This window comes from Amblyraja radiata, chromosome 39 (assembly GCF_010909765.2).
Source record: "Amblyraja radiata isolate CabotCenter1 chromosome 39, sAmbRad1.1.pri, whole genome shotgun sequence".
Classification (NCBI taxonomy): domain Eukaryota; kingdom Metazoa; phylum Chordata; class Chondrichthyes; order Rajiformes; family Rajidae; genus Amblyraja; species Amblyraja radiata.
In genome coordinates, this window is record NC_045994.1 from 8380981 (window position 1) to 8395647 (window position 14667).

General features: G+C 45.4%; 1 protein-coding gene across 2 annotated transcripts in view; it reads right to left on the minus strand.

The window, feature by feature from the left end:
• The window catches only part of rhobtb2 (Rho related BTB domain containing 2), a 52362-nt gene that overhangs the window by 22351 nt on the left and 15344 nt on the right, over nt 1–14667 (minus strand). Inside the window, exons 2-5 of one of the 2 annotated variants that reach the window (XM_033013737.1) lie at nt 10745–10939; nt 5939–6042; nt 5012–5197; nt 2104–3095 (exon numbers count right to left, since the gene is read on the minus strand). In XM_033013737.1, coding sequence (XP_032869628.1) covers nt 2104–3095; nt 5012–5197; nt 5939–6042; nt 10745–10936 — 1474 coding nt within the window. In that variant the 5' untranslated portion in view covers nt 10937–10939. Of the gene's footprint in view, nt 1–2103; nt 3096–5011; nt 5198–5938; nt 6043–10744; nt 10947–14667 lie in introns of both variants that reach the window. The other variant, XM_033013736.1, reaches the window with a different exon arrangement.

Consider the following 14667-nt stretch of genomic DNA (forward strand, 5'->3'; position numbering starts at 1 on the left):
TGCAGTCCATCTTGTTGACAAATCTAATTGGTATATATGCTGCCGATAAAGGCGTTAGGCTCTTAACACATGCAGGTAAGTCCACTGCTTCAGACCACACTGCTAGACTTGTTTGACAATACAACTGGCCAATATTTTCAGGTTTGATACAACACTGAACAAACACATATATCTCACACTCACAATTCTCTCCCCCCTGCTGCATTGTCTGCAAATAACCAACTCAGAATGATACAGTGTGGAATCATGTCCTTCGGCCCAACTTGCCCACACCGGCCAACATGTCCCAGCCATTTGGCCCATATCCCTCCAAACCTGTCCTATCCATGTACTTGTCTAACTGTTTCTTAAACGTTGGGATAGTCCCTGCCTCAACTACCTCATCTGGCAGCTATTAAACCTTTGTCCTCTGGTCCTGGATTCCCCAACTCTGGACAAGAGACTGTCCAGTGTAGAAGAACCCTAATGATCAAAGTGTACTTCCACAATAACTATGGTTTCCCTATCAAGAAGGTACTCAGGCATCCTTCGCTAAGTGAATCATTGCCTTCATTTTTATCCCTTCACTGGTAAGCAGAAGTTATAGTCATAGATTCATACAACACAGAAACAGGCCCTTCGGCCCAACTAGCCCAAGCCGAACAAAATGCCCCATCTACTAGTCCCAACGGCACTAGTAGACGTCGTTAGGCTCATTTCCTTCTAAACCTTTCCTGCCCATGTACTTGCCCAAGTTAAACTTGCTAAAACTTGACTCAACTACCTCCTCTGGCAACTCGTTCCATATACCCACCTCCCTCTGTGTAAAAAAGTTTCCCCTCAGGTTCTTATTAATGTTTTCCCTTCTCACTATAAACTTATGTTCTCGGGTTCTTGATTCCCATCCTCTTTTATTTATCTTTTTTCCAGAGATAAGAAAATGTTTAGTTTAGTTTATTACTGAGGTGCAGCGAAAACCTTTTTCTTGCGTGCTATCCAGTCAGCGGAAAGACTACATGATTATGATCAAGCCATCCACACTGTACAGACATAGGATAAAGGGAGTAACATTTAGTGCTAGATAAAGTACACTAAAGTCTGATTAAAGAGAGTCCGAAGATCCTCAATGAGGTAGATGGTAGGCCAGGACTGCTCTCTACTTGGTGAGAGGACGGTTCAGTTGCCTGCTAACAGCTGGGAAGAAACTGTCCCTGAATCAGGGAATCCCTGAACACTGAATCACTGAAAATGATTTGGGTAGAAGACCACATCGTCACCCTGCTTTGGCGGATGTTGTTCATAAGTTATAGGAGCAGAATTAGGCCATTCGCCCCATCAAGTCTACTCCACCGTTCAATCTTGGCTGATCTAGCTATCCCTCTCAACCCCATTTCCGAAGATCTTTCCTGGACCCAGCACACTGATGCAATTATAAATAAGGCACAGTTCTCTGACTGCCCGCAATTACTTTTTATCTCTGTTTGATTTTTTGTTACTTTCTCCTAGCTAAAGATGATCAATTCTACATTTTCTATGATCTCCATCCACTTTGTCTCATTTTCACACCTTACACTTCCTTATCTCTGTACCTCCCTCTCCCCTTTGTCTCAGTGTGAAGTAGGGTCTCGACCCGAAACGTCACCCATTCCTTCTATCCTGAGATGCTGCCTGTCCGGCTGAGTTACTCCAGCATTATGTGTCTATCGTAGGCAGATGCCAGTCACTACATCAAAAGTCTGCTTACCCACCACACCACCTCCAGGTCCCTCAGATCGGCCGACTTGGGGTTACTGAACATCCCGCGGTCTAGGCATAAGCTCAGGGACGACCGTGCCTTTGCGGTTGCAGTTCCTAGAGTGTGGAACAGCATCCCTCTTCCCATCAGAACTGCCCCCTCCATCGACTCCTTTAAGTCGAGACTTAAAACTCATCTCTAGTCCCAAGCCTTTCTTGACATCCTCTGAGCGAGGGCTATATGTTTGTATTTATATATGTATTTAATCTACGAACCACTGTTGTATAACGTTAGTTCCTCCACCAATGTAAAGCACTTTGGCCAACGAGAGTTGTTTTTTAAATGTGCTATAGAAATAAAAGTGACTTGACTGACTTGACTTGACTTACCAGAGAAGGTCCCTTTGGCAAGGCATTCTTTCACTCGATTTGCTCTCCGTACGTGGAATGCTTTGGTAATCTCTTGGTTCATGAAGGCCTCGTTATTTAAGATATTGGCCACCATCATTCGCAGGTCGAAGACCTCCAGGAGCTCGGCGATGTGGGCGATCTGCATCAGTTCCTTCTCGTGCTCATCCAGCTGGCCCGTGTACAAGTAGCGCATGACCGCGCTGAACGCGTCCGGGTGAACGGAGTAGTCCATGTGCACCACCGTCATCCGCCGGCTGGTGAAGTTGATGGGATCTTCTGCCATCTCTTCCTGGATGCTGATGAAGGCTCGGCTCCACGACGAGAGAATCTTCCCTCTCTTGAACCAAGCCCTCGCTCGCGAGCTGCCATCGCAGGCGTTGAGTTTCAAGATGCCGTCACTGGTGGACGCCCTCAGGCTTGACAGCGGCTGGATGGCCGTCACCTCGTCCATGCGTTCACTGACGTCAAAACTGGCGGCTCTCATTAAGTACTCCCTGCCCTGCCTCTCGCCGTGGCTCACCGACGTTCCACCACCGGCCTCTTGCTCCTCACTGAGGTCCATCAGAAACAAGTCGTAGAACTTTGAGGAGGAGGTAGACAGATAAATCTTGTGAGCGTAGATCTTAACCGTGTCCTGAAGCACCAGGATGACATCTGCGCAGAGGGGGTTGGCCAAGAGGAGGGCGGGGTGTTCTTCGTTGGTCGTGGGGGGCTCGGGGACAGTGATGATGGGGGGAGGTGGTTTGGGAGGGAGGAACGGGGCCTGCAGCAAAGGCTTCTGAACGTTTCTCAGGTGCGACTTCCAGAATTGGAGGTGTCGTCTGGAAATCAAGGCAGCTCTGATGGCATTATCGAAGACGTCCTTAATGCCAAATTGTGCAACCACGCTGGTCTCGTAGTAGGGGATCCCCAGCTCTTTGGCCACCTCGCGACCCTTTTCGGGAGGCAAGATTTCATTGTGTTTTATTGGCCTGTGAATTCAAGGCAAACAAAATGTAAGTTGAAAAGGTAACTCGGAACGCTACACAGCAAGGTCCTTGTTAAGGTGCAATTAACAGACTCCCTACCAATATCAAAGCGTGACATCTGAGGCATTTGCAAGTGAGCTTTAAACCAAAAAACATCACAGAACTGAGAACTACAAATGCTGATTTATACCAAAAGTAGTCACAAAGTGCTGAAACATGGATGAGAAGAAGGGTCCTGACCCGAAACGTCACCCATCCTTTTTATCCAGAGATGCTGCCTGAACACTGAGTTACTCCAGCACTTTGAACAGGATAATAGAACTGTACATTGCTTCTGCCAATATTTGATTTAGCTGAAGACATTTTGAGGAAGTAGAAACAAAGAACTGCAGATGCAAGTGGAAACACAAAAGGACACAAAGTGCTGGAGTAACTCAACGGGTCACGCAGCATCCCTGGAGAAGATGGATAGGTGACATTTTGAGTCAAGATACTTATTTAGACCCATTTTGAGGAAAAATGTACTTGTGTAATAGTGGTAGACAAAAATGCTGGAGAAACTCAGCGGGTGAGGCAGCATGTATGGAGCGAAGGAAATAGGCAACGTTTCTGGTCAAAACCCTTCTTCAGAATACAGTGTAATACAGTACTTGTTCCAGATAGAATACCTCGCATCCTGTGCAAGGGACAAACAGAACCAGGCTGAGTTTTTATAAAATTATACTTAAGAGAGGCACAGTAGCGGTGAAGCTACTGCCTTACAGCACCAGAGACCCGGGTTCGATCCTGACCACAGGTGCTTGTCTGTACAGAGTTTGTATGTTTTCCCTGTGACCTGCGTGGGTTCTCTCCGAGATCTCTGGTTTCCTCCCACACTCCAAAGATGTAGAGGTTTGTAAGTTAATTGTCTTGCTTTAAATGTAAAATTGTCCCGAGTGCGTTTGGAATAGTGTTAATATGCGGGGACCGTTGGCCGGTACAGACTCGGAGGGCTGAAGGGCCTGTTTCCACGCTGTAACTCTAAACTAAACCATAAATGAGCTCACTTGTCAGGAATTTTAAAGAGGATCAGTGCAGGGAGGTTACAGTGGAAAATATTGTTCATGAATAAAAGACTGTTGTGACACCATACTCCAAAGGTTATTACTTGGCAAGAGATGGGTTTTCATTTATATATATCACCTTTAAAAACTCCATGGTCCCAACATGAAATGTCACCCATCCTTTCTGTCCAGGGATGCTGCCTGACCTGCTGCGTTACTCCAGCATGTTGTGTCCTGTTACATTGGTGGACATACTTACAAAATTCTTAAGGGGTTGGACAGGCTAGATGCAGGAAGATTGTTCCCGATGTTGGGGAAGTTCAGAACAAGGGGTCACAGTTTGAGGATAATGCCCCTGTCCCACATAGGACACCTGAACGGAAACCTCTGGAGACTTTGCGCCCCACCTATGGTTTCTGTGCAGTTCCCGGAGGTTGCAGGTGGTTGCCGGAGGTTGCAGGTAGTGGAAGCAGGTCGGGAGACTGACAAAAAACCTCCGGGAACCGCACGGAAACCTTGGGTGGGGCGCAAAGTCTCCAGAGGTTTCCGTTCTGGTTTCCTAAGTGGGACAGGGGCATTAGGGGGAAGTCTTTTAGGACCGAGATGAGAATTTTGTTTTTCACACAGGGAGTGGTGAATCTGTGGGATTCTCTGCCACAGAGGGTGGTTGAGGCCAGTTCATTGGCTATATTTAAGAGGGAGCTAGATGTGGCCCTTGTGGCTAAAGGGATCAGGGGGTATGGAGAGAAGGCAGATACAGGATACTGAGTTGGATGATCAGCCATGATCATATTGAATGGCGGTGCAGGCTCGAAGGGCCAAATGCCCTACTCCTGCGCCTATTTTCTATGTTTCCATGTTTCTATGTTTCTATACCTTGCGAGAGGTCTCCGTGCACGATTAACGGCTTCCAAGTCCGTGTAGCGCAGGTCCAGCTGGCAACCAACCAAGATGACGGGCGCTCGTGGGCAGAAGTGTTTAATTTCCTGGTACCACATGGCTTTCACATGGTGCAGAGAGTTGGGGTTGGCAATTGAAAAACACAGCACAACCACATCGGACCTGGGCAGGAGTAAATAAAAACAACTCAATCACACAGCCGCTTATGTAAACGGCATACACTTTTGTCAAGGGTAGGTCTGAAACCTCATCAGCTGCTATGGGCGACACAGTTGGTAGAGTTGCTGCCTTACAGCGCCCGAAACCCGGGTTTGATCCCGACTATGTATTGAGTTTGTACGTTCTCCCCGTGGGCTTTCTCCGAGATCTTCAGTTTCCTACCACACTGCAAAGACGTGCAGGTTTGTAGGTGAATGATGTGCTGAATGATGCTCCCACTTTCGCATCCTACGCACTTGGGGGGCAACGTACAGAAGCCATTTAACCTACATTCCCGCACATCTTTGGGATGTGGGAGGAAACCGGAGCAAATCCACACGGTCACAGGGAGAACGTATAAACTCCGCACAGACAGCAACTGTAGTCAAGTTCGAACCCGGGTCTCTGGGCTGAGGAAGCATCTCTATCGCTGCGCCACTGTCCCCCCCCCACCTCCCCAAAAAAACAGAAAACGTCTTCAATTCCAACCGAGTTTCTCTCTCCACAGATGCTTCCTGACCTGCTGAGTATTTCTGGCATTTTCTGTTTTCATTTGAGCTTTCCAGCAACTGCTGTGTCAGAATATTCTGAGCTTTGTGCCAATATTTGTTTCATTTTTTGACAAACTCTTCGACTAGATTGACGGGGTCGTTTCCCCCACTCAACCGGACCCAAGGTACCTTTTCACCTTGTGCTTTGCTATACCTGCCATAGGCAAACCGTCGGTCCTTGTGATGGTCACCAAATGTATCCCAGAGTCGCAGCGATACGCTGACATCGTCAACTACATCACGGGAACGTTCCAGAACCTGTGGACAACAGAACAAGTTGAATGAAATGATTTGATGTACCTGAGGTACAAGATCACCCTTCCCCAACCTCACCCATTCAATGTCAACTAGCATACAGGGCAAGAAAATGAGCTGTAACTGTTGAATTAGTTGGGAATGATTTAAAGGAGACTTAAGGGCCTGAGCCACTTTCCTGAGTTACTCACGAATTCTCCCGAGTTTTCCCCTTGATTCTAATGCGGAGAATTACGGTAATATCCAGCCGTCGGTACTCGGGGCTATTTGTTTTACTCGTGGACATTTTTCAACATGCTGAAAAAACATCCCGACTTACCTGAGTACCTACGGCTGGCATTACGAGCCGCTACGAAATATCTAAGAACTCCTACGGATTCGCTACGGGTATTCTCCGAGTTTGAATCAAGGGGATAACTCGGGGGAATTTGTGAATAACTCGGGAAAGTGGGACAGGCCATTAAAGCACCTCAGTGATCTTGTTACACGATATCTTCTTCCCGACATTGCGCACTGGGAATGTGCTTGGGCATGGCAATATTCGACTGAACTGTATGTAAGAAAAATATTTCACCGCGATTAGTTTAGTTTAGTTTAGTTTAGTTTAGAGATTCAGCGCAGAAGCAGGCTCTTTGGCCCACCGAGTCCGCGCTGACCAGCGATCCCCGCACATTAACACTAGGGACAGTTTACACTTATACCAAGCCAATTAACCTAGAAGGCTCACAAAAAAGCTGGAGAAACTCAGCGGGTGCAGCAGCATCTATGGAGCGAAGGAAATAGGCAACGTTTCGGCCCGAAACGTTGCCTATTTCCTTCGCTCCATAGATGCTGCTGCACCCGCTGAGTATCTCCAGCTTTTTTGTGTACCTTTGATTTTCTAGCATCTGTAGTTACTTCTTAAACACTTAACCTACAACGCTGTTCGTCTTTGAAGTGTGGGAGGAAACCAAAGACCTCGGAGAAAACCCACGCGGTCACGGGGAGAACGAACGTACAAACTCCGCACAGACAGCACCCATAGTCAGGATCGAACCCGAGTCACTGTAAGGCAGCAATTTTACCGCTGCGCCACCATGCTGGCCACGGTACTGTGTGTTTGCACAATAAAAAAAGCAACCATCTTGGTTGACATGGGCAATTTGGGCGGAAGGGTTTGTTTCCGTGCTGCATAACTCTATGACACACGTCATAAAAATAGACCATAACGTCACCCTTATATCTTAACAACCAAAATTAGATGTGTCAATGAAGGTGCATTCTGACCCCATTGAGCACAGTCACGCAGTTCAACTTCTTTTGAACCTTGCACCACTATACAGGCAATGTTCAATGATTCAATTATATTTTATTGTCACATATTTAAGATTCCAATGGCTTTGTTTATTACCACTAAAAAGAAAGGTATCAGGCTTGCACAAGTGATGGCAGATCATGCGTGCAGCTTTGCAATCATGGGGTGAATCTTGAAGCTGTGTGTCTGCTTTCCCACGCTTAAAAAGTCTGTGTAGGAAGGAACTGCAGATACTGGTTTAAATCGAAGATAGATACAAAATGCTGGAGTAACTCAGTGGGACAGGCAGGAAGAGAAGGAATGGGTGACGATGCAGACTGAAGAAGGGTCTCGACCTGAAACGTCACCCATTCTTTCTCTCCAGAGATGCTGCCTGTCCCGCTGAGTTACTCCAGCATTTTGTGTCTATCTTAAAAAGTGTGTGATTTGCACCCTGCAGCCCAGCAACAGCATAACGTCTGTCTGAAACATCGAGCCATCTGGTACGTTTTCCCGAGTGCCAACATTTTTCCAGCACTGCATTTTAGCAAGAGAAGAACGGCAAGGATGATTCGAGAGTTAAAAGGCTGAAGGGGTAAGAAAAGGTTGCAATAACAACATTGGTAGGAGCTGCCTAAGAAGCTATGTTTTGGAGATGCGAAAGATATGAAAAATTACATTGTAATTTTTAATGCCGTTTTTTTTCCGTCTACCTCAATGGTCACTTGGGGATAAGCTGGTTCAGAACAACACTCAATCAAAACGTCAACATATCTGAGAGTGCAGTATTTCTTCAGCACCAAAGTATCAGCTGAGATTACATGATCAATTTTCAAGAGCGTGGGACTGAAACTGTAACCACTGGAACCTGGCGAGATTCCTGCAAGCATTTTGATTTTCCTTGTAAATTGCCTGTTCCAAATCTTCTTTTAATCCAAAAGCATTAACTATTTTCAAAGCAATTTATAATGCTGGAGGATATTGATGTTGTATCATTTTGTTACACTCATGCATGAATTCTGAACACATTCCTGCACTCGTAATAGCAAAGATCTGAAATGAATTATTTTAACATTTATGAAAATGAATTGAGTGTCTGGTGCATAGTGCCGGATTTATCCAAGTTATCAAAGGTTAAAATCCCAAAATGGACAAATTTGATGAAATATTAATTCTGTTACTCTCTGTGACCCAGCATTTTTGTTTCAATATAATATTTGAAAATTCTCAATATTTTGCTTTTGTTTACCAGTCATTTTTATGCAAATAAAAAATCCATCAATGATTTACGTGGATGTTGCCAGGACTTTTACGACGATGTTTCCAGGACTCAAAGGCCTGAAATATAGGGAGAGGTTGAGCAGGCTAGGACTTTATTCCTTGGAGCACAGGAGGTAGAGGGATAAGTAGAGTAAATGCACAGAGTCTTTTGCCCTGAGTAGAGGAATCAAGAACCAGAGGGGAAAGATTTAATAGGAACATTTGGGCATCTTTTTCCACACAGAAGATGGTGGGCATCTGGAACAATGTCCCAGAGAAGGTAGTTGAGGCAAGTACTATCACAACATTTGCACAGTTAAGGGGCTGTCCCACTTAGGCGACCTAATTGACAAGTTAAGAAGAGTTTGAAAAAATGACATGTTGAAGACCTCCTTCGACTATGTAGAAGACCAGCTACGACTAACTTCAGGAAAATTGGACACCGAATAGTGGAGAGTGAAGACGACCTCCTTCGATCTCCTACGACCTCCCTTCGACTTTGATGAAGACTATCTACGACTATCTTCGTCTACCTTCGACTACCCTCGATTACCTACGACTAACATGCCGACCTACTACGGCTAAACCTACGAGTAAAAAAAAGTATCGATTTTTTCCACGACGACCTTTTTTTACTTGCGGGCATTTTTTAACACATGGAAAAAAACGCCGAGACCTAGCTGAGGCCTCGAGTACGCGGAGACCACTCTCGAGCATGAAGGAGAGTAACGAAGACCTCCTTCGACCTCGTGTCGACCATGCTGCGAGTACGAGTCGAGGGCAAACTCGCCACAACTCGCGGATTAGGTCGCCCAAGTGGGACAGGCCCTTTATATGGATAGGAAATGTTTAAGAGGATATAGGCCAAATGCAGGTAAGTGGCACTAATGCCCGAATGGTCTGGAGTTGGAAGAAGGAAAAGTGATCTGAACAGTACAATATTCTGAAAGGGCTTGACAAAATGGGTGGTGGGGAGTTGCTTCCTTTATCTGGATGGGGGGGGGGGGCTCATGTTGTCGACCTCCCCGTGGTGAGCTCCATCAACTGATCTCAGTCAGGCGAACGACAACAAACAGAGACAGCAGCAGCGCCGCAGCTTGGCGCCAACCCGGAGCATGCGCCCGTTTTAGGGCGGGCACTTACAGATGCTGAACCGGATGGCATCACCCTGCTGCGGATGTCGGCCGACTCAAACGCACGAAGAAGAAGGTCTGGATGGTCCAGAGGCATGAAACATAGTCACAGCAGAAGGGGATCAGACATTTAGTGGAAAGGTTCAGGAGGAATTTCTTCACTCAGATCATTGTGAATCGGCATAATTCTTTGCTCTAAAGTCCCATGGGAAGTTGATGGTTCAATATGTTTGTGACAGAGACTGATGGCAGTTTGGAACCCGAGCAAGTCTTAAGCTATTGAGATTGAGTGGTGATCCGGTGGCCGTAAGTGGGTTGAAGAGCGTGGGCAGGATGAAGGATGGGCTATTCTTGGTCCTTTCTTTTTAGTTTTTGTCCTCGTAGCATGATTCTCCACATAATCACAAATAATACATTCCTTCCTGAATAAAATAACGGGACGTTTAGATCTGAAATTCAGTTCCATGTCGCGCCCACTGGATTGCAAGATGCTTGTACAAAATAAAAGGTGCTGCCTGTCAGCTTCTCTCAATACATCATGGTATATTATGTCATAAGGTCACAAGAAATAGTAGCATTAAGCCATTCGGTCCATTCAATCATGGCTGATCTATCTCTCCCTCCTAACCCCATTCCCCTGCCTTCTCCCCATAACCTCCGACACCTGCATTATACGCAAGCATTTTGAAATTATACTGTGAGTTCCTGCGCCACTTTCTGAATAATACATTCTATAAAATAATAATAACAATATATTTTATTGTCATTGCACATAAGCGCAATGAGATTTGGTTTGCAGCTTCCATCCGATGTCATAACTTAAATAACTAATAAAATTTAGATTTAGATACCCCGAGAACATGGTTTGTAAAAAGAACATTACAACAGTAAAATAGTCAAAACAGTTCAAACAGACTAAAATATATGAAGTATACATTAAAAGGCATATTTATCCAGTGTAATTGTGCATTTTGCATTCAACTGGGCTTGACCTTGCAAGGGCTGAAATACACCATGATAAAGTGCTTCTGTTTCTTACCTCTTGGCAGACACGGTACTGGTCGATGGCCCAGACTGTTGGTACATGTGTAGCCAGCAGCTGGTATTGTGTTAAGGTGGCATTACATGCTCTTGCACAGATCAGCCTGGTCTTTCCAACTGCATTGTCACCCACAACCACGCACTTGATTGTTTCTACATTTGGCCTTTCGTAGTCCATATCTCTATCCATCAACTGTAGGCTAGACACAAAGAAATGAATGGGGTCTGATTAAAAAAGGTATCAAAAGCAACAGTTCAACAGCAACAACTTTTCCCCGCCTCCCCCTATCCCCTATCAGTCTGAAGAAGAGTTTCGGCCCGAAACGTTGCCTATCTCCTTCGCTCCATAGATGCTGCTGCACCCGCTGAGTTTCTCCAGTATTTTGGTGTTCCCCAGATATTAAATTTAGTTCCATTTGGTTTAGTTTAGATTTGAGATACAGTGTGGAAACAGGCTGTTCAGCCCACCGAGTCCACACTGACCAACAATCACCCATACACGACCTAGACATTAGGGACAATTTATGGAGGCCAATCATCCTACAAACCTGCACATCTTTGGGAAGTGGGAGGAAACCGGAGCACCCGGAGAAAACTCACGCGGTTACGGGGAGAACGTACAAACACCGTATAGACATTACCCGTAGTCAGGATTGAACCCGGGTCTCTGGTATCGTAAATCAGCAGCTCCACCGCTGCTCCACCTCATTAGTAAACGTTTTGACCCCAAAATCAGAAGCGTCCACATCGCGGGGCTGGAAACCGAGAAGTATCCTGAGCTAATTCTGCTACCACCATCATCTATTGCAACAAGTGATGGCTCCCACTGATTGTCGCCGGAAGCTTGCGTCCTTTTCAGGACGGACGATGACAGGGATGTCAACATTTGAAACATGGAAGATGGACACGAGAGAAGAAGTAATGCCCCTGTCCCACTTAGGAAACCTGAACGTAAACCTCTGGAGACTTTGCGCCCCACCCAAGACCTCCCTGGTGGAATAAAACTGGGTGAAAAAAAGGTCTGACCTTCCACTACCTGCAACCTCCGGCAACCACCTTCAACTAGCATCGCAACCGGCTTCGACTAAAAAATTACCGATTTTTAAAACGGCAACCTATTTTTAGTCGCGGCCGGTTTTGAATTTTTTGAAATAATCGCCGGAACATAGAAGAAGCGGAAACCACTTTCGACCATTAGGGAGACTGACAAAAACCTCCGGGAACTGCACGGAAACCTTGGGTGGGGTGCAAAGCCTCCAGAGGTTTCCGTTCAGGTTTCCTAAGTGGGACAGGGGCATTCACGTTTATCCCTGAGATAAGGATAAACATTTTTCAATCAGAGGGTGATGAATCTCTGGAGTTCTCAATCCAAGAGACAATATGAGCTCAGTTGTAGTGTTTATTCAAAATTACGCTGGTGGATTTTGGACATTGAATGAATCAATAGCCATCAGGGATAGTGCGGAAATGGGCAATGATCAAGTTGAATTCTTTTAAAATCAATGGTGGAGTAGAGTTGCAGTGTGGTGATAGCTTATCCTGATCAGTTTTATTTTTCTTATGTGTTGATCTTCATTGTGTCTAAAATGATGAAATATCCTAAGTTTGTGGAGGGACAGGAAGCACAATATTGCAAAAGCACCAATTAAGATATCTCACAAATGAAGTCTGTTCACAGCCGAAAAAGAGTTCACAACCACTCTTTCACAAAGCACGGGAGGTCTTTTATTTTCGCTGAACTATACATAGATTTTCAGTGTGCATCTATTACATGCTGGTCCTTGGGAACACTGCATCAACAGCCTCACCTGGGAGATGATAGCGTTTTGTGAATATCACCACACACAGCAGACACATTAGCATTGTTCACAAACTGGAGAGAACATTTCACTTCGTTCTTAAAAACGACATTTCAAACACTATAATAAATCTAACTATAGAAATTTCACTTTGAGACAAAAATAATCCTGGGTATAATCTGATATTTAAAAATGGCTTAAGCATTAATCATGAGTTTACTATATTTTAATCCTTCAATTATTTCACGTTAGTGTAAGAATATGTTGGTAGAGTCGCACACACCATGAAAACATGCTCTTCGACCCAACTTGGCCGTACCGACCAAGATGTCTCATCTACAGTAGTCTCATCTAGCCATTTAGAACGGAAACGTCAAAACACTTTTTCTCACAGAGAGTGGTGAGTCTGTGGAATTCTCTGCCTCAGAGGGCGGTGGAGGCAGATTCTCTGGATGCTTTCAATAGAGAGCTAGATAGGGCGCTTAAAAATAGCGGAGTCAGAGGATATGGGGAGAAGGCAGGAACGGGGTACTGATTGGAGATGATCAGCCATGATCACATTGAATGGCGGTGCTGGCTCGAAGGGCCGAATGGCCTACTCCTGCACCTATTGTCTATTGTCTATTATCTACAGTAGTCCCACCTGCCCACGTTTGGCCCATATTCCCTCTGCATCTCTCCTATCCATGCACCTGTCCAAATGTATTTTCAATGTTGTGAAACTATCTGCCTCAACGACCTCCTCTGGCAGATTATTCCATATACCTACCACCCTCTGTGTGAAAGAGTTGTCCCTCAGATTCCTATGAAATCTTTCCTCTTTCACCTTAAACCAATTACTGCAGGTTCTTGATTTCCCTACACTGGGTAAAAAGTGTCTTCCCTATGTTTCCCTCATGATCTTACACACCTCTAGAACATCACCCTTCACTCTTCTCCGCTCAGATGTTATTTTTTCCCTCTTATTTTCTCTTGCTGAGCAGATGGTTGATTCTGTTCGGTTTAATGGCTATAAAATGACGCGATCACTCCAATCAGCAAAAGCTTTGCTCACCATTGTACAAGTTACGTCAGCGGACCGGCCGAGAATCCACCCAGTTCCTCATCTGAACCCTTCATGCCTGCACCCTTTTAGCAGGTGGCTGAAGGTCAGAAGCAGGAGAACCCCAAATAAACATGGAAACATAGAAAATAGGTGCAGGAGTCGGCCATTCGGCCCTTTGATCCATTCAATATGATCATGGCTGATCACCCCAAATCAGTACCCTGTTCCTGCTTTCTCCCCATATCCCTTGATTCTGTTAGCCCTAAGAGCTCTATCTAATTTGCCCACTGTTGAATGCCTGAGCGTTCAGTCAAACTGTTGCCAATCCATCATTAACAAAAGTGTAAGGGACGTCCTGTCAACAACTAGAGAGCAATCCTGAGCTACTATCTACCTCATTGGAGACGCTCGGACTATCATTCATTGGACTTTGCCTTGCATTAAACAGCAGTCACGTTATTCCCTTTGCCATGTATCTGTACACTGTGGATGGCTCAATTGTAATCATGTACTATCTTTCCACTGGCTGGTTAGCACACAACATACACTTTTCACTGTAACTCAGTACACAGGACACTAAAATAACTCAACTCAACTCGGAGACCTTTTGTGGTTTCCCAGACTTGGCTCGTGAATTGACTGAACTCACCAAACCATGCAGGAAACTCTTACCCATTGGTTTTGGATACTTGAAACACATCAGGCCCAGATCATTAATGATGTAATTAGAGGCTAGTTTTAGTGTTTGGCTTGAGGATTGGTGAAGGCATCAGTGGGCACAGGCTGAATCTCATCCGCAAAAATGTGCAGGGTTGTTAGTAAATTGACTTCTGTAAACGATGAGGGCTTTCAGGACATAAAACCTAAAAAGAAAGGGCCAAGAATAGCCCACTGGGCCCTTCTGTAAATTGCCACCCATTGTGAAAGATGCGAAAGTGGGAGGGTGGGAGGAGACAGCTAGAGGGTTGAGGAAGGGGAGGAGACAGCAAGGGTTAGCAAAATTGGGAGAATTCAATGTTAATGCCATCCGGACGCAAGGTCCCCAGACGGAATATGAGGTGCTGTTCCTCCAATTTC